General features: G+C 43.8%; 3 protein-coding genes and 1 long non-coding RNA gene across 7 annotated transcripts in view; 2 read left to right on the top strand and 2 right to left on the bottom strand.

The window, feature by feature from the left end:
* Window positions 1–46: 46 nt before the first annotated feature.
* Window positions 47–2,760, bottom strand: LOC119401334 (uncharacterized). The gene is made up of 4 exons (XM_049418695.1): window positions 2,731–2,760; window positions 1,916–2,259; window positions 1,165–1,222; window positions 47–351 (listed from the first exon to the last, which is right to left on the bottom strand). The coding sequence occupies exons 1-4, from the start codon at window positions 2,758–2,760 to the stop codon at window positions 283–285; spliced, it is 501 nt and encodes a 166-aa protein (XP_049274652.1). The 3' UTR covers window positions 47–282.
* Window positions 2,761–3,040: 280 nt separating this feature from the next.
* On the bottom strand, window positions 3,041–7,321 carry LOC125759694 (uncharacterized). Its single transcript, XR_007417315.1, has 3 exons — window positions 7,253–7,321; window positions 4,360–4,547; window positions 3,041–3,113 (listed from the first exon to the last, which is right to left on the bottom strand). It is a non-coding gene; the product is annotated as an uncharacterized LOC125759694 (long non-coding RNA).
* A 1,503-nt stretch (window positions 7,322–8,824) lies between these two features.
* Window positions 8,825–15,502, top strand: LOC119401332 (V-type proton ATPase subunit E). Its single transcript, XM_037668046.1, has 5 exons — window positions 8,825–9,059; window positions 9,138–9,203; window positions 10,277–10,386; window positions 12,616–12,799; window positions 14,886–15,502. The coding sequence occupies exons 1-5, from the start codon at window positions 9,027–9,029 to the stop codon at window positions 15,159–15,161; spliced, it is 669 nt and encodes a 222-aa protein (XP_037523974.1). The 5' UTR covers window positions 8,825–9,026; the 3' UTR covers window positions 15,162–15,502.
* Window positions 15,503–16,042: 540 nt separating this feature from the next.
* The window catches only part of LOC119401327 (anoctamin-5), a 31,720-nt gene continuing 28,793 nt past the window's right edge, over window positions 16,043–18,969 (top strand). For 2 of the 4 annotated variants that reach the window (XM_049418747.1, XM_037668039.2), the window contains exon 1: window positions 16,044–16,285. The gene's annotated coding sequence lies outside the window, so the exon portion shown is untranslated. Of the gene's footprint in view, window positions 16,286–18,602; window positions 18,665–18,969 lie in introns of all 4 variants that reach the window. The other 2 variants (XM_037668037.2, XM_037668036.2) reach the window with 2 other exon arrangements.

Below are 18,969 nucleotides of genomic sequence, written 5' to 3'. Positions count from 1 at the left end.
CTAGTCTCGGGGAATAAGCATATTTTTTTTTTGTAACAGAAGCCTCCACAGTGCCGCCTTGAGGCTTCAGGATTCCCGGTGTTTCCGATGAAGCATTTCCAGGAAGAAAGTCTCTTCAAGAGGACCCACAGAGTGTTCTGGTCGAACAACATTCCTGGCTTTGCACTGGCATGCCAGAACTTTACAGCCAGCCACAGGGAATAAATGTATCATTCTGCGCAGTCGAGCCACTGCACTGCTGCCAAACTTCTTGCTGACCCATATGGCTTTGTTGTTGATGTCTCAGCATGCTGGGTGCTTCCACTTATACAGTTCTGGAAACAGTTCCCACACCAGGTTCCATAGGACTTCCTGTACAGATGAACACCGCAGCACGTCTTGTAGAGAGATGAATGGACTTTGGGGCAACATACAAGTGTGAGCTTCATGACTTGTGCCACGCAGATGTTAGCAGTATCAATATTTAAATTCAGCGCAGGAGGTGGGATGTATGAAATTTACTGCAGTTAGTGTACAGACAGTTATAGTGTACTGTTAGAGGTAACACAGAGCAGGTGGCCACGCTTCGTGGAGCACCACGACGGGCACCGTGCAAAGTATTACAGCACAAGCGCAATCAATGCCAGAGGCAGAGTTAGCTGCGCACTGTCTGCCACAGTTCCTCCCATTTTCTAGATTGCACGCGCGCTTTACCAGAGCGCATGCAGCGCAGTGGGAGGAACCGTAGCAAACGACGCGCAGCTAACTCTGCCTCTGGTGCTGGCTGCGCTTAACGCCGCAATACTTGGCGTGGCGCCTGTCGTGGCGCTTCGCAGAGCGTGGCCACCCGCTCCGTGTTACCTCTAACAGTGGCTGCACCTATACATAGGTGCGATAGCTTCACTTGCTGCTTTCTGTGGTGACATAACATTCTTGAACTGAACACAGAAATGCTTTATTCATTGCTACAGCAGTTTCATTTCAAAGGGGTATAAATTGCAGATAAAAAGACCCTGTACCAACAGTATGGTGCACTTTAAGGGACACTAGGCATTGAAAAAAATCTTGAAGCCTGCCTTCTACGGAACCCCTAGTAGCCAAACTACAGCTTAGGGGCATCAATTTAGCCTATGGTATGTGCTTCATAAGTTGTTTATATAGCGTGTAACTGGTCAAGTATCTCACCTGGTCAAGTCCGTTGGCTTCTCTGGCAATGTACTTTTCACAGGCTCCATGGAGGGCTCTGCACAGGTAGCCAGTATGTACTGCGTCAAATGAAAAGTCCCTTGACAGCACTCGAATGCTGGTGCTAATATAGAACCAACCTCTATATTACTGAGACTAGGTAAAAGGAACAGCCTCCATGTCCAGCTGGCAGATCATGAACAGCATCCTTGAAATTAGTTGACTATCAAAGAACTTTAAGCAGAGCATTGGTTTGGGCGGAGTGGGTGAGCTGATTTGCTGCCCATTGCATAGGCTGTTTGACTGTCCCTGCATCTTTTACTTCTGTTGCTTTCCTAAACATTCAAACCTTGTCTTGCATATTCTGCATGAAATGGTATATCAAAACTGTATTCCCCGGACCTAGTTGGTTCATAGCTAACACTTGTTTGAGCAGCAGAACTTAAAACAAGGGACAAAAAGAAGACAGACAAGGACGTCGCTGTAATAACTGAAATTTTATTTCTATGCGCGCAGCTACATAAATAACCAAAACATGCACAGCATAGGCGGAGAGTTTTCATTTTACCGGAGGGGGTGGGGGCCCGACTTGCTCTTCCACAAATCTCCCTCACTCTCTCCACACACGCGCGCACACGCGCACGCACGCACGCAAACACACACGCACGCACGCACACATGCACGCGCACACACACACACACGCACGCACACACACACACACACACACACACACACACACACACACCCTTACTCATCTGAGAGGTCTGGCTGGTGAACGAGGTGCTCAGTCAGTCGTGCCAAGAAGTCCAGGTATGGAGTGCCCCTTTCTAATGTGCCACAGTGGTCTTCTTCTTCGACGTTTGGCTGATCATTTTGCATTGTCTCTGGGCTAGTTTGTTGCGCATGTCGTAGAGGAGCTTGGTAGCACCATGGCATCTGTGCCAGACGTGACTGTGCGAGTTGTGCGACACTTGACCGGCCTTCCGTAGCGGGTTCCACACTGATAGGACGGCAGCGGCTGAGCAGGTTCGACAGTTTGGCAGCTATCACTGGAGCGGTGGCGCTGGGCTGCTTTCTGCACCTTCCCTCATGGACCTGGGCAACAGAGTGCCTTTATGGGCATGTAAAGCAACCACAACTCGACTGGTTCGATTATGTTTTTTGAAGCAAGTTTTTTTCTGTTTGAAACAGATGAAACTAAAGACCAGAACACGAAGAGACAATCAATCAGTGAAAGCAACAGGGGTAAGCATTGCCTCTTCATTTGTTGGTCTTTCATCCTATCTGTTTCACACTGGCTTCAGTATCATGAACCAACTACCAGAGTCCTGACACACCCGTGTCTGCTGTACAAAAATAAGATTGGCTGCAGAAGAAGTTGCATGCAGATACTTACAGCTACATTAAATACACCGCAATAGCAACAGGCCTTTGCTTATAGACCTGTTTAAGCCAGTGGGCATATGATGTGACATTGTGGTCTTTTGCAATAATGGCAGAGCTATGTGCCAAGAGGAGGCCACAAATTAGAACTGTCCCATGCTCCTCTGCTGGCTTTTTCAGTACCTTCGTTGCATATTGTGACATAGCAGACATATTGCGCTTGTGATATTGCCAGAGTCTGCTGTCACTTTATACATGGACGAGAAATGAGAGTGGTAATATTACAATAGCTGGCCTCGTACGTGTGAATGAAGATTACCTACGGTCCACTGCATGTCAGTCAAGTTTCATATCTGTGCATGTACGCCATGTTTACAGGAGAAAAACTGAAGAGGTTATAGAGTCGGAAGAGTATTGCCAAGGATAGACCTCGCATGCTACATGCATGGCATACGTAACATACTTAAAAAGATTGACGACATTACAAGTACTTGCCTCGGTTTTACGTGCTGCCTGCTTCACATGCCTACTGGGCCGAGTGCATTGCCGACCTGTGTCCACAGCAGCTGCATGGAGGAAGAGCTGTGTGTATTACAGAAAGAATTAATAGTAAACTTGGTGCCAAAACACAGCGACGCAGGAAAACATAGACAAGACATGAACACATAGACAGGATAAGTGTTTCTTGTGTTCCTGCGTGGCTGTGTTTTTGGCGCCAAGTTTACTATTCACACTGAACATGCACCAACTAGCCCAACAGCGAGTGCTACTACAGAAAGAATATTGCATAGCCCCATGTTCACAAGCTGGGTGAACCCCTTAGCTTGGTGTTCATTATGTTCCAGGTTCCATGAGGTCAGCTTTTCAGGGACTGTTTCTCTGGTGGGAAGTAGATTCTTTTTATCCCTTCATTGCTCATAAATTTTAGACAATGTTTTGTGATTTGCACATAGAATTAATGTGCACCATGTTTAAACCGTAGTTTGTGTTTTCTTATAGTACTTTCACAGAGAAGAATTACTACAAACATTTAGTCCATGGCAGTGCAGCCCATGGCTTGTACGGTCAATGGCACAAACCAACAAATGCAGCTTAAAGGTACTTTTGGAGGGCCTGTTGGTGCATTGCTGAAAAAATTTTAGAATTGTAAAAAGACACAGCACAAAAGAAGGTTATACATGGGACAGCTATCTGTCCGGTGTTAAGACAACAAACGAGCTACTATCATGCTTTGAGAATAAATAAAGAGCCTCTCGGAACGTGGCTGCTTAGGTATGTATGATGCAATGCATTCATTGTAGTGAAGACTGGCTGCAAGGGCAGAACATGCATATGTACGATGTCTCCACTCCACCAAGACATTTTGGGCAAAACTCGCTCATAAATCTAATCTTGAGTGCATGATGTTTTGTACAAGGAGAAATAAATGTACCATTATCTGGCTATTCTTTGTGGATGACTTTTGGCATACACATCAAAAAAGTGGTTATATAAGGTATAGTTGCTACATAGTTAGTGTAAAGATGGAATCGCTCGCAACAGTGAGGGACACAATGTAGCTGCAAACCATGCTTACACATATTGTAAGCCTGGTTCACAGAATGAGTCTCACAACCAGGCATGGAACCAGGCTTACACAGTGTAAGCCTGGTTCACTTACCAGGCTTACATTATGGTGTTACATAAACGTGTAATGCCAACCTATCAACCAGAATGTTTTGATCGACATCCTACTAATTAATGCCTCGCTTGTGGAGCACACCACATATACCATTGTCGACATTTTTGTTGAGCTTTAGTGAGCACATATACCACTGGCTTGCTGTGTTGCCAACCAGTGTAGCATCATGTGTCGAGCTGCCAATTGCTGCTCGAAACAACCGCCTCTGATAACGGAGGAAATTGGCCGTAGTCCACCATGTGCTGTAGCTTGACCGGACTGCCGATTTTGATGTTGCCACATATCTGCCTCCCTGTGCCGCCCGAAATCACCGTTCCACCTGCAACACAACAATGTCGGCGATTGACCTTTGCTAATTAACTGTACATAGTGGGTTTCTTTGATTTTTTTGTGCGGCATTACTCAGGACTGTCTAATGTGGGCAATGCTTTCAGCCAGTGAGCATACTGTGTGTGCAATCATAGACAGTTTGGGATGGCAGTTTAAAAGAGACCCAATGTAACAGCTGAGGCTTATATAAAACACGGATATAACAAATTATCGGATATGATGAAGCTCAATTGAATAATGATCTACCACTTTCTGGGGTTGAAGACTGAGCATGTTGATACCGCATACTGGATTGCACAATACTGACAGGACACATTGGAGAAAAACACACTCTGGAGCCTTTCTGCGTCTTGTCAATGTTGACCAATCCACTATCTTATCACCAATATGTTGGCACGTAACCAATACATATGAAATTAAGGTATTTCGGTCAATTCTGTTGCACAGTTGTTGTGTGTGCACAAGTGCGGCAGCTTTTTTAATAAATGCTGCTTTATTTTATTTGTGTTGTTGTTGCATTCCTTTTTGCCTCGCATTATTTCTGCATGCCACATGCCAGTCGTTACTGTAAAATCGTTGGAATAAAGTTGCTATATATAAAGAAATTTGCCCAGCTGCAAATTTATGTCTCCACACATCATCTTTTATCACTATACAAACCTATAGTGAAATTTCGCAGTCATCAAACATATGTTTGAAAAAAAAAATTACAGTCCCTATGCAACGCTGAGAGCGCAGGCAAAAGCTTATGCTCTTACGAGACACCCATTAAATTATTCTGATGTTCTGAGCCTATTGCATTGTACCTCTCCCAACCTTTCAGCATTTCACCCGCTGCTGCACTCCCTCTAGTATCGGCCACCTTTGCCCTGGCGACGATTTCATGTTGGTTGGTTGGTTGGCTCCTTAGGGGAATGGCTCAACCCACTACGGGGGATCGGCCACGAAGCATGCGGCAGTAGACTTTGTGAAAAAATAAAATAAAAGGAATATGCGAAAAAGATAATTTATAGTAAAGAAAAATGTTGGGGCGATTTTGATTTTTTTCCTTTTTTTTAATGAAATGTTAATTAAACGAGTGCTAAATAATATAATGAAATAAATAAGTAATTATACAGAAATTTAAGTAAGGGAACAAAATGATATATTTCTAATTATAATATTAACATGGCAGTCTCTTTGTTTCTTTAATATAAATGAATATGGCATCATATATGCCCCTGTTGCATTGCCCTAGTGCCGACGCCCCTAGGGAGAGCAATGCCGATGTGGAAAGCTCAAGGCCAAGTTTTTGAAAAGGAGGTTTTAGAAATCTTTGCCGTATGTTTTGGTATCTTCGACATTCTGTGAAGTAGTGCTCTATTGTTTCTGCTTGATTACAATAATTGCAGTTAGGGGAAGGAACAAAACCAAGCCTGTGTAAATAAAAATTTAGTGATGGTATTCTGCATCGCAGCCTAGTTAACGTTACTTCCAATTGCCTTGTACTACACCATGTGCTATTCCACGAAAACCTAAGGTGCTGAAAATCTGTATTGTTTAGGACAGAAGATTTAGTACGTTCCTCTTGCATACAAAAATTTCGGAATCGTGCGATCGTGTTATTAGAAGACGGCCTCAGAACATTTATGACTGGTCCTTTGAGGGATGCTGCCGCCAGAGTGTCCGCCGCTTCATTTAATATCAGTCCAGTGTGGCCTGGTACCCAAACCAACCGGACGTGCCGTACGTGATTGGGCATATATGAGAAAAGGTCTGTTAGGCAGCTCGACGGCTGTGGCACTGCTAATGCCGAACACAGACAAGGAATCCGTTAATATAACTGCTGAAGAGATATGTGCTGGGAGTTTCCGCAAAGCAAGAATAATTGCGATTAATTCTGCCTGGAATATTGGTGTGAAGTCGGGCAAACGAAGGGAAAATGACCAGTTTAGTGCTGCTGAATAAATTCCCACCCCTGCCTTCTCATCAGTAACAGAAGCATCTGTGGCTATTACTGAATTTATCCTTACGTTTTTAAGGTGGTCTTCCAAAAACCCATTTAAATATCTAATGGGCAATAACTTCGCATTTTTTGGAAATATGTCATCATATTCTATTACTGCTGTGTGTTTGAGTGCGTTTGGGCATATTATATCACTAAATGTCACTTGTGATGAGAAACCGACCTGACCGACCTCTCCTTCGTCTTCGTGTGATGACGTCATCAGTAACATACCTGACGTCACAGATTTCGGCTACTGACGTCATGACGACTATACATGTGACAAATTTGATCAAGCTTATTTGCAACTTTTTTTGCATCATTCGTGTTGACGCTGACTACGCCGGATGTTTCGACTCGTGAGACATGAAAACTTTCGCCTTAGTAGGTTTGCAACTTTCTTGTCGCCGATCGCTGCTGTAATCACTTCAGTACTCGCAAGCGTGGTACATGCGCATGCAATCATTGACGTCATTTGTACGCGGCAGAAAGCGAGCTGTCAAATCGGTCAGTTGTCACTAGGTGTGTCATTACACTCTGAAATAGTTCGCGAGCTCATACTAATGGCCGGGTACGTGGACAAGGTTTCACATCAGACTGCAGTCGGCACAGACCGCCTTAACGAAACTGTTATCACACACTCGAATAATTTTCGAGTTCAACAATCTTTGCATTTGACGAGACAGGCACGGCTGTACGGCTGTACTTACACCAAAACCACTGCGCTGCGATGTGCTGCTGCGGCGCCCTGTGGTAGTCATGGTAACGGGTCATGCGCGTATAAAACGCGACTGTTCGAAGCTCGCGTACACACATATAGTTACGCACGTGGACACCGCTGCAAATCACCAAGTTTTATCAACTTATGTTGCTTGGCATTACAGCAGGCATAGCAGTTATAACATTACGACAGTCACCGTATGCCAAAACCACGGGCCAAAACAAAGCAGACGAATCGCGCGAAAGGAACCGCAGCGCTACTGCACAAAGTTTCCACAGAACTAGTTTCATAATTTGACAAAAAATTTCTAGCTATACTCTACTCTTACAAATCTTCATAAAGTTATTCATTTACGATAACTTTAGAAGCTCGTATTTTTGAAAAGCATTCAATCTGTAATTATTTTATTCTATCACTTTGAATTATAAAACAAACGATGAGTAGGCGCTTGCAAACACCTTCCTTCAAGCTTAATATTAGTACATTACTCCACGCATACATAAGTTCTCTTGAAGAATGTAAAAGTTAAAATCTCCGATCGCCCATCTAAAAATTATGCAAGACGCAACAATTCTGCATTTAATCTCTACGAGACGATCTCACATAAACAATAATGATGCAGTCTTTAGCGCCAAATTATGTGAAGCGAGAAAACATGACACTAAATTGAACCTGGAGATATAACTACAGTCCCTAGAAATAACTGCCCTCTGAAGCGTGGATAAGCCACACATTTGCCTGACAGCTAATACAAAAAGCAACAAATCTAGCGTTCTTTTAAAGTTACTGGAAGGATATAAACGCCACGAAAGTTGTTATCCTTTATCTTTTTTTTTATTACTCGGCGTAGCTTTATTCACACAGTAGTGCAGTCACTAGCGCCAAAGTATTGGAAGGCGGGAAAAAGTGATACTAAGGTTTGAAAATCTGGACAAATGATAACTGTGTGGTGTAGTACACGCCTGAAAAAGTCGACGAAAAGGTAAGTTTTGCCTAAAAAAAAAAATCTGGTGTACTGTTAACGCTAGTGGAAACACTGAGCGTTGTTGCCATCTGTAGATGAGTTTTTTTTTGTTGTTGTTGTTGCCTTATTACTCCACGCTTCTTTATAAACACCAGGGGTGCAATCGCGGAACGATGCTATTTCCGATTCCATGCCATATTCTATGCTATTCTTATCATCCGCCACTCACGGCTGGCTGATCGCGTTGATAACGCGGACGGAGCGTCATGCGTTGCAGCTCCCATAGACACTAGCGCCAGAGTTCCCTCTAGTAAGTATTGTAGGAAACTCTATGAACACCAGTGCAGTCGCTAGCGCCAAAGCAGTGTGAAGCGTGTAAAAATGATACTAAAATAACCTTCAAAGCCTAGACATATGACAGCTGTAAGTATGGGGGTTATCGCGAAATTGTTTCAAAAGCTCGAAGCTACACAATTTAGCTAACAGCTAATAACAAAAGCAACATCTCTGGCGTACTATATTAAACGTAGAGGAAGCATTGAATTTCCGCGGTTGCTGTTGCATTAACTATGCTCTGTGGGACCTGAAGCACGATAACAGAGGGCAACAAATTTATCATCATCATTATTTCGTTCAAGCAGTGGTGTCTGTCACATGACAGCGTCTGCATCGACCGCCCGCAGCTGCCGAGTCTAGTTTCACACAAAACTGTCTAAACTTTGCAGTGGTCGAAACTTTGCTCTCGAAACGTCTGACGTGTAACCTAAAGTAACAGCGCCTGTCCGCAAATTCTTCAACCATGGCTCTCAGCGACTCTGACGTTAAGAAACAGGTAGGAAAGCGTTGGCGATTTTGTATCCCCCTCGCAGGCGCGCCGGACTAACCGTTTCGTGCTTTCGTTTTCTTTCAGATCAAGCACATGATGGCGTTTATCGAACAAGAGGCAAACGAAAAGGTAGAAGAAGTGGACGCCAAGGTAAATATTTGGCACGCGCAACGGGAACCGGCTCGCGCTGGCGTTGTATGAGGCGCGTGATATCCGGCCTCCTTAATTACACTGAACGAGCGCTGCTGCTCGGGCTTCTACCAGCTTCGCTTATTGAAACTAAGCTCACACACAAAAGCTATTTCAATGTAATGTCACACTAGCTCCCATCTGTTGCCGTCTACTCAGACATCGCCAGAGCTAGCAGCATTTCTCCTAAAAAAAAAAAAAAAAATCCAATGTGCATAGGGTAATTGTGTGCTGGGCGGCGCACACCTCAATGCTTCCCTGTTACCACAATGACCGTGGTTATATCATAACGCAAAGTATTGCTTATTCATTGAACTCGCAATTATCCTTGACGATATATTTTTCCTCTAAAAAAGGGGTGGGGGGGTGGGGGGGGGGCGTGGTAACAGTCGTTTTGCTTACATGAAATAGACATTAATTTTGACGACCAGGATATCTTTACAGTGCACCTAAATGTAAGCACATTTTATTTATAACATTTCATGACATACTGCAGACCACAATTCAGTCCTTGTAAAGGAGGATACTCAGATAGTGTACAAGACAAATAAAATAAAGTACACTTGAGTATTTTGCATTTCACCCTTATTTAAATGTGGCTGCCATAGCCATGAATCAAACCCATTTCTTCGAGCAGCGCAACACGTTACCTGCTAAGGAAGGTCGCGAGATCGAATCCTGGACACAGCAGCCGCATTTTCAGTGGAGGCGAAATGCTTGAGGCCCGTGTACTTAAATTTAGGTGCACTCTAAAGAACACCAGATGGTCAAAATTTCCGGAGCCTTCCACTATGGTGTCCCTCATAATCATATCGTGGTTTTGGAATGTTAAACCCCAACAATTATTGTTATTATTATTACATTACCTGCTGAGTAACTCCAGCAGGTCATTTGGCATTCCAATTTGAATTTTGGTTTTTCTTTTTTGTCCTTTTAATGTGCAGGCAGGGTAAATTTAATAAAATGTGCCCCTTTAACCTGGCCTTTAGTCAACTCGTGTATATTCAGTCCATTTTGCCTCGTTCTTTCCACAGGCTGAGGAAGAGTTCAACATTGAGAAAGGTCGCCTGGTTGCCGAGCAGAGACTCAAGATCATGGACTACTACTCGCGCAAGGAGAAGCAAGTAGAACTACAGCGAAAGATGTGAGTGTTGCACTTGTGCCTTCCTGCCCTAAGCGGCCAATGCTTGCAGTAATCCTTTGACCTGTTCTACAATGTGAGATGACAGCACACGAAAGGCGAACTGCAACAAAGTGTCACTTCAGCTAAATTAATTATTAATTAGTATATTCCACTGAAGCACTCTTCAAAAAGCTGCATGTCTGGTAATAGTACAGTTTTCTTATTAGCTGCCTTCAAAGACTGCTTAAGCGTGGACATAATAGTTGCTATAACGTAGGTCCAGACATGTGCGTCCGAGATGTTTTAATGCCTTATTGAAGATTTTTGCGCAAACTTTACAAAAAAAAGGGACTGTGAACAGAGCGCATATGTGCCGTTTGTGTGCTCTTACTCTGTTCCCAATCCCTTTTTTTTTGTAAAGTTTGCGCAAAAATCTTCAATAATGTTTAACCAACTAGCCCACTGCCAAGTTTTTCTTTTAATGCCTCTTATCTCCAAGGTTGCACTGAGAAGTCATACGCATTCTCGGTCGAGCCCTTGTCATGTCACTTTTGAGAAGCAGTAATGGTGGCTTCTTTATTTTTAGTTTTGGTATAAAAAAAAAATGGATATTTTTGCTAGTTTTTCGTAACACTTTTATTGGTAGTTCAAACGTAGAGTTTTGCATGGAGGCTCCTGTGTGTGTACTGTGTCTGAATGAAATTACACTCTTCATGTGGCCTGAAATTTTGTTGCAGTTTTTCCCATTATTTATTTTGTCTGATAGAGCTTTGTGTTTTCTCATTTACTTCTCTTGCTCAAGTTCTTTAGCAGCAGGGTTGTGCTTCTTCAGAGTAATCACTTGACTAGCCACAAGGATCAGCTGGCTCCTCGTTATCACTTTCATCCGAGCTTGGATGAAAGCGCTTGTCCTCGTCTCGCCTGTGTTGCTGTGTCCACTTTAGCACTGAGCAGTTTTAAGTATGGAATACTGACTATCTCGCTCCCACACATTGCGAAAATTCAACAACAGTTTCTAATTTCCTTTTAGTGTCAAAGTACAAACAGACCTGTCATGCTGACTCATTGTGCTTGCACTGCACAGATCGTGAAGAAAGAACACTCGAGGGTTAGCAATGGTACACTGAAAATGGTACAAATGGTACAAAAAATATTGCAGGATTTCTCAAGCACGGCTCGAGGTCCACAAGCTGCGCGTTCATTTTGTCTTTGTGGCGTTCGTGTGACTAAAAAATTTTTTCTAAAAGTGGCGTTCACATGATTTAGCCTACTGACTGCTATGGAATAATGTGGAAAGGGCACGCCATGGAAAAGTGTGAGCCGGGGCCTGGTAGATTGTGTGGTAGGTCGAAGGGGTATTCGACGTCTAGAGAGGCTCAACAATCATCAAATGAGGCGCAACAAGCCAGGCGGCTTGTCGAGATTCTCCCGTTACGTTTGTCTTTAATGCATCGCCACTAAGGCTTTCGCCTTGAAGTCATTTCAGTGATAGTTTAAGACACCCTCAGAATTTTCGAGAACTTACTTTGTGTGGGAATCTGCGCTGGTTGGTAGGATGGGAAGAAACAGCGCTAGACGGGACAGTCATAGAATGACAGACAGGGCACTAAACTAACACTCGATGGTTTATTGCAGAATAATGCGTTATGCACATGTGTGATGTGGCACATGTGATGCGACGATTTCTGTTCTATCTCTACATAATACTGTGTTTTTGTTGGTCTTCTGCGCAGAGCTTCTGTATATGTTGCATTTCCCCGCAATACTAAATCAGTGGTTTTTAGTTTTCAGTAGCCTGTCCGTCGTTCTGTCACCGTCTCGTCTCTAGCGCTGTTTGTTCTCATTCTTAAAGCTAATTCACACCCGCAACTAGCATCGGAAGCGTCACGATTTGTGACTGGCAGCCAAAATGCAACTTGAGGCGACCGATATTCCCACCAGCATGCGACCTATATCAGTTGCCACACAGAATTCACGTCCGCTCGCATCGCCATTGCCCCGTAAAATAAGCTAAGGACCTCTTCCTGCACATCTGATTGGTTGAGAGGTTTACGACTGCAGTCACACGACTGAAAAATCGGGCACTTAGCGACTGAGCCAGAACAGCCACTTTGCGACCGAAGCGGCCTTTTGCGACCGTTTGCGACCACGTGCTGTGTCAGTCGGTCGCGCGAACAGTGCTAGTTGCAGATGGGAACGGGCCTTTATTCTGTGTATGCTAATACTGAAAGTAACTCGATGGACATGCAGCCAGAGTTCCAACATGCTGAACCAGGCACGGCTGCGGGTGCTGAGGGAAGGCGAGGAGCACATCCGCAAAGTGCTCGAGGAGGCTCGCCGCCACCTCGGAGACATCACCCGGGACGAGTTGAGATACCGGGACCTGCTCGAGACACTCATCCTGCAGTCACTGTTGCAGATGCTCGAGACAGAGGTAGGTGCTGTTCTTGCGTTGGCAACCCAAAATGCAGAGAACCTCAGTTGGGCTTCTTCACTGTTAAAGGTGCACCGTAAGAAATTCAGCCCATTCCATGATGTGAAAACCGTCGGACAGCTAAGCTGTAAGCATGGGAGTGTATGTGAGGGTAGACTAAGACAGCTTAGTCTCATTTAGATCATCATCGTCGTTTTGTTTTATTTATTTTTTTATTTACTGCCCCCTCTAATCATGTGACTTGCGAGACGCCTACTACTACTACTACTACTACTACTACTACTACTACTACTACTACTACTACTACTACTACTACTACTACTACTACTACTACTATTACTACTACAACAGCACAGGTTAGCACTATTTATCTGTTTCATCTATGCAACCTGATATTAATAAGGGGGGTTGGAAAAGTGTTGGAGGGCCTCTTTAAAGGTACTTATATGAGGTCTCTTTGTTAATCCCAAGAGGTCTTAGAGCTTAGGAGCTTTGTAAAAGCAGGAATTTTCTTGCAGCCTTGATCGTGATACATAGAAGTAAAGAGACCATTACAGCTTTTCAAGCATACATCGTAAAATAACTTAGAAAATAGTAAAATAACATAGTAAAATAACATTCTTTCGTTTTTTTACTGCTAAGAGATAAATGAAAAGATATTTCTACACTTGCCAATGATGGCTACCCCTTTTCACTCTGGCAATAGCATAGCACTGAATTACTAAAAAAAAAAGTACAAATTCTTGCTTTAGGCAGACCTTGAAGCAAGGTGCAGATTTCTAGGGCGTACAATATACACTAGAAAGACGTACAGTTGAAACTCGATTTAACAAAGTGATCAGGACCCGCGAATTAGTAAAATCGGGAACTTCATAAAACCGAGAAAACAACAAATTTCATACGAGAGAAGACAAATTTATAGTCTAGTGAAAAAGCTCGTGATTTTTGCCTGCACGCGCTTCGTGAGCAGCGGGAGCACACAATTCTCGTAGCTGGCTAGTGAAATCAAAGCATCCTTGGCACTCTCGTGTGCCCCAGCAAACTGCCTCAGAAGGTCGACAATGTCCATCACCTGGCTTGGTGTGGGCACGGGAGCTTCGACAGTATCCGGATCGTTTGCATCTTCAGACTTTTCTTGTGTGCCAGAAACAAGCCGCACTGTCTCCTTGTCGTCGAGAACTTCTGTTGCGTCAGTGTCCACGTCTGCGTCGGCGATCACGAAGTCGTTGAAGTTATGATCTGCGGCCACGTCGTCATGCCAACGAAGCTCTTTCCAACAACTGGGCGATGCCTCTGCCTGCTCATGTTGCGGGCTTGTGGAGCCCGACGCAGCCTGGCAGCACAAGCTGCGTCTAGAATTTATGGCGTCTGGAATGTCTGGAAGCACACTACCAGACATTCTAGACACCATTAATTTGGAAAAACCCCTGTTTTATGCATCTTTTTTCCCAGAATGCTTCGTTAAATCGGGTGTGGCGGCGAAGTTTGTTTCGTTATTTCAAGTTCATAAAACCATTAAGCCTATGGGCAACTGCGGGAGAAATCCGAATTTGTCCGTTAGATCTGGAAGTTCATAAAATCGGGTTTCTTAAAATATCGAGTTTCAACTGTAATTGCACACAATGAGTGTTGTTCACAAATGCCAGTGTGTTCCAAGAAGCATTGTAGTTTTGTGTTACTATGTCTTATGTCATTAGTGTATGTTCTCCAGACGACGAATTTCAAGGGAACTACATTTGTAGCATTCACAAAAGCTCACCAATGACAGGCAACAGAGGTCGTCTTTCTTTAGCTGCCATGCTGACTCACTGGTTATGGTGCTCGGCTGCTGACCCAAAAGACGTGGGTTCAATCCCAGCCATGGTGATCACATTTCAATGGAGGTGAAATGCTTGAGGCCTGTGTACTGTGCGATGTCAAAGTGCGTTAAAGAACCCCAGCTGCTAAAAATTGTCGGGAGCTCTCCACTACAGCGTGCCTCATAATCATATTGTTTTGGGGCGTGAAACCCCAGCAATTATCATCAGGTCGCTAATCTATCTGCTACAGAAGTTGCATTGAAGTATCTTTTGTTTGTGTTTTGCAGCTGACTGTGTGTTGCCGGCCTAAGGATAAGAAGCTCATCGACATAGACAGCGTCGCACAGAAGTACCAGGCAAAGACTGGCCAGGCGGTACAACTGACCCTCGAAGCGAGTCTGCCGGACACCGTCTGCGGCGGAGTGGAGTTGGTGGCCAAGAGGGGCCGCATTCGCGTCTGCAACACGCTCGAGTCTCGGCTCGACATGATCGCTCAACAGCTGCTGCCACAGATCCGCACAGCACTCTTCGGAAGAAACCCCAACCGCAAGTTCAATGACTAGCCACCGGGGGCTTGAACAGTCATGTCCCATGTAGTCAGGACTCCATCTTAGTATAGTGTTATGGTGTGGCCTTGACAGTCCCGCTCGTGCACCTTCAATATTGCTCGAGCTGCATGCAGTCTGTCGAGCGCTGCTTTGTGCTGGCCGCAGTTGCATCGTGGGCTGCTCAACGCATCTTCAAACCCTACTGTGGTTACTGTATTGTTGCAGATTAATGTATTGATATGTTTCCTGTTACCCATATCGCTACGAATCGGTGTATCTGCATATATATTTTTTGTTGTAGCTTCATCTCAATAAAATGTCGCAGCAATGTCAATGTTTTTGCTGCGAAAAGAGCATCACCTATGTTGTCGCTACCTGACAAAAAAAGATTGAATCATGCACGTGGTTATCGCTCACACTGTTGGAGAGATGGCCATCCATTAATACTGGATTTTCATGCTTCTCCTGGGAAAACTTAACCTTGGGCTGCCATGTACCTGTGCAATATTTTATTTTTTTAGAATGTAAATGCAGTACAATCTCATCGAGACAGTCCAGTTTCGTACACTTTCCCGTTGCCAACGTTCATAATGTCGTTATCAAGCGATACAGCACGATGTTTCAGTGAATTTCGGATTGTACGTTTTCCCGGATAATAAGTTTTATTTTTGCTATTTTTTGTTTTGTTTTAACGTATGAACGAGAGGTGAAGCAACTCCACGAGATGTTTGTGTGCGAACTTCCTTTCATCGAGTAGAATATTCTTCTACCGGTAGCCTTGCGCAGTGAGCCCACGCTTCTTCGGAAGTTACGTGCGCCTCGGCAATCGTACGATGACACACTTGCGACGGTGTGTCAGAGCAGCGAGGACTCTTCACGTATAAATCCTTCAATCGCTATCGCTACGGCAATATGGCCGCGTCCATGACGGGTGCGCTTACATATGCGTAATGGCGCCTGGAGGAATTGTCCTCGGCTAGCTTGCTTAAACAATGCACAGCTTTGCGCTTTGTCGATGCTCGGCCGCATGGCTACGTTCCCTTTGGGTATGAACTTCTTTAACCCTTCGGGAATCGCCAAGTCTGGCTTGTCCGTCGGCCTTGGCTAGGAAGTTACGGAAAACCCTCAACTCCGACCGGGTAAGTACCCGCGGGATCTTCTTTGCGATATGTACAGACTACGCGGGTGCTTTCCTGAGCGTTTATAACACGGGCTATTGTACCCTGGCGCTGGTGTCTAAAAAGATAGAAATGAATGACAAGTGGTGCAGTGCTGCTTTAGGATATGCATAGGGGCGTGCCTTTACTGCAGCGCTTGTGAAACTACTTCCGATTACTCCTTTTGTTGGCGCGAATAAGTGGACGGGGTGACGATGGTGCCTACAGTGGTCTCAGCTACAGAGTTACGACGTTTTATTGCTGTTTACTGTAGCGAAAAGCCGCGTAAAGTGCGTCGAACCCCGGGTTTAAGGCAGACAGGGCGCGGTGCCGTAGGCGCGGCCGTGAGCTGTTTATAGTAAACACAGACGGATATTGTAAACAGTGCTGATCAAGCCGACACGCCTGCTGAAGCGAAACGCCTGTGTGCTGGTGGATGCTTGCCTGTCGGAAAGGTAAGCTCTGCTTTAAGAAGTTCGAGGTTTCTTGTGGAGGCATCTGTTGCTGCGTGCGGCTTTAAATGTTGACGCTGTGGCGAGTGACTGTAGATAATCTTACATGTGTGATAAAGTCGTCGTGGTAGCAAACAATTATAAAAGAGTCCTCTCGAATAAAACATTAACTAGATGATCATTCGTCCGCTGTTGAACGCTCCAGGTTTCTACTTTTCCGTGAGAGCCCGTCTCGAGTCAATTTCAAGTGCTAAGAACACTTCATATGTATATGCCGGATGGACAGCTTATTGATGCAAGAAAGACTCTGTTGTTTGGCTATGGATGTAGTTTACACGGCCTGATCAATGCGCCCTAGGTGTGTTAACATCGCGAGTGCGTAATGCGCACCATAGCGGTGTCACGCGTTGCACTCCGCGTCCAATTTCCCTGTCGCAATTGGTCTTTTCTGCAGCTTGCGCAAGTAAGCGAATCACAGCCGAAAAATTCGATTTGTATCGGTGTCAATCAAAATCGAAAGTGCAGCACCCGTATTATCTTAGAAAATTCGAAAATTCATTGATGGCACTGTGGACATAGAATATATATATATATATATATATATATATATATATATATATATATATATATACACATTTTTTTTTGTCAGTAAAACAAAATTGCAACCGCATTTAAAAAAAAAACATGTAACTAATGAGGTATGCATGCGCCAGCTGCGGCAACTTTACATTGATGCAGGTCAAAGAACTAGTCCTTTTTCTTTTTGTTACTGATCAGGCAATGAACTGATCAAAAATGCATAGCAGGGATGGAATATAAACAGTGTTCTACCTACTAAATATTCCTTTGTTTTGCAAGAGAGTCCATTCATATGGTTAGTAGGGTAGAAAACTCATCGTCATTAGCTTATTTCATGAGCATGCAGTTTGAAGGCCTCTCCCAGTGACCGCATTTACCTTTGTTAGCTGTCGCCGTCCTATGTTTGCAAATATCCTATAGTCCTTTTGACACTGCCTGATCCTATGTGTTATCCTTACGTGTGTTATTCTCACCAATGCATCAGGTGACCTGCACAACTGCACTCTATCCTTTGCATGTGGACTAGAATTTCTGCTATGTGCATTTCATATCTAATTCATACCCATATTCCTGTCATATTTCATTTTGTTGATTATACGTAGGTTCTCGGTTTCTTCCAATGTTTCCTTCTTATACTCAGTACAGCATATTCTTCTGTTACTGCCACATGTCCCGGTTTTCTTCGGTGATAAATCAAGTAAACCCAGGTGAATCCAGTAGAGATGTCCGCACGTCTTGACCGCTGTTGTGACGTTCATTTACGAAGCGCCAATATACAGCATGTGACGTACTCTTGTAGCCCTCCTTCCCAGCTGTCACTGTGTTATTAGAATGCTAAATGGGACATGGATAAATCTACTATTATTATCATTAATATTGGTCATAAGCATCTGTGCAGTTACCATCATAATCAATCGCCATCTAAAAACCAGACCTGCCCTTTAAAAAAAAGAAACTGAATTCTCATCTATGAACCTGGCCATTCCAATTCAGCTGTGGTTTTAGAGAATTCTGCACACCCTGTCTACTACACAAAAAAAAAAGTATGCTACAATTGTATGCTCACAATGTAGCATTTAGACATACTGTAATATTCTATGCAATGAGCATTGAAAGACCAGGCAGAAAATCCTCCTCTGTTTAACTTTGTGACCTTTTCTTTATGTGTCAATTCTGATATGTTTAGATGATGGCACCTGAATGGTGTTTCATTTTACATTTGCTTCGAATGGTTCCTTCAGCTGAAAATTTTCTTTATTTATAAAAAGGTCCATGAAGTGTGGAAAGAAATAGCTCAGAGCACTGTGTTATGAAATTAAGATTTCTTGTGGTGAGTACAGACTACTGTTCTTATTAAGCTAGTTACGCGATTCTTACAACCCACATTCACATTTCACGACATACGTCTTTTTATCCTGTGCTATCGATACCCCGAATTATTTTCTGTGCTTTTATCGCTGTATGACCACAAATTTGTTCAGGCAAACCAAGTCTCATATTGATAATCAAAGTAAACCACCTTTTCTTTAATACTCACTATTTGTTTGTCACAATAAAAGTTGTTTAAAGGTAAAGCATTGTGACCTTTTATTATTTGACATATTGTAAATGAGAGATAACGTTAGTTATGTACAT

This window comes from Rhipicephalus sanguineus, chromosome 8 (assembly GCF_013339695.2).
Source record: "Rhipicephalus sanguineus isolate Rsan-2018 chromosome 8, BIME_Rsan_1.4, whole genome shotgun sequence".
Classification (NCBI taxonomy): Eukaryota; Metazoa; Arthropoda; class Arachnida; order Ixodida; family Ixodidae; genus Rhipicephalus; species Rhipicephalus sanguineus.
The sequence above is the reverse complement of the archived record's forward strand: the minus strand, read 5'-3'. Positions and strand labels throughout refer to the sequence as shown.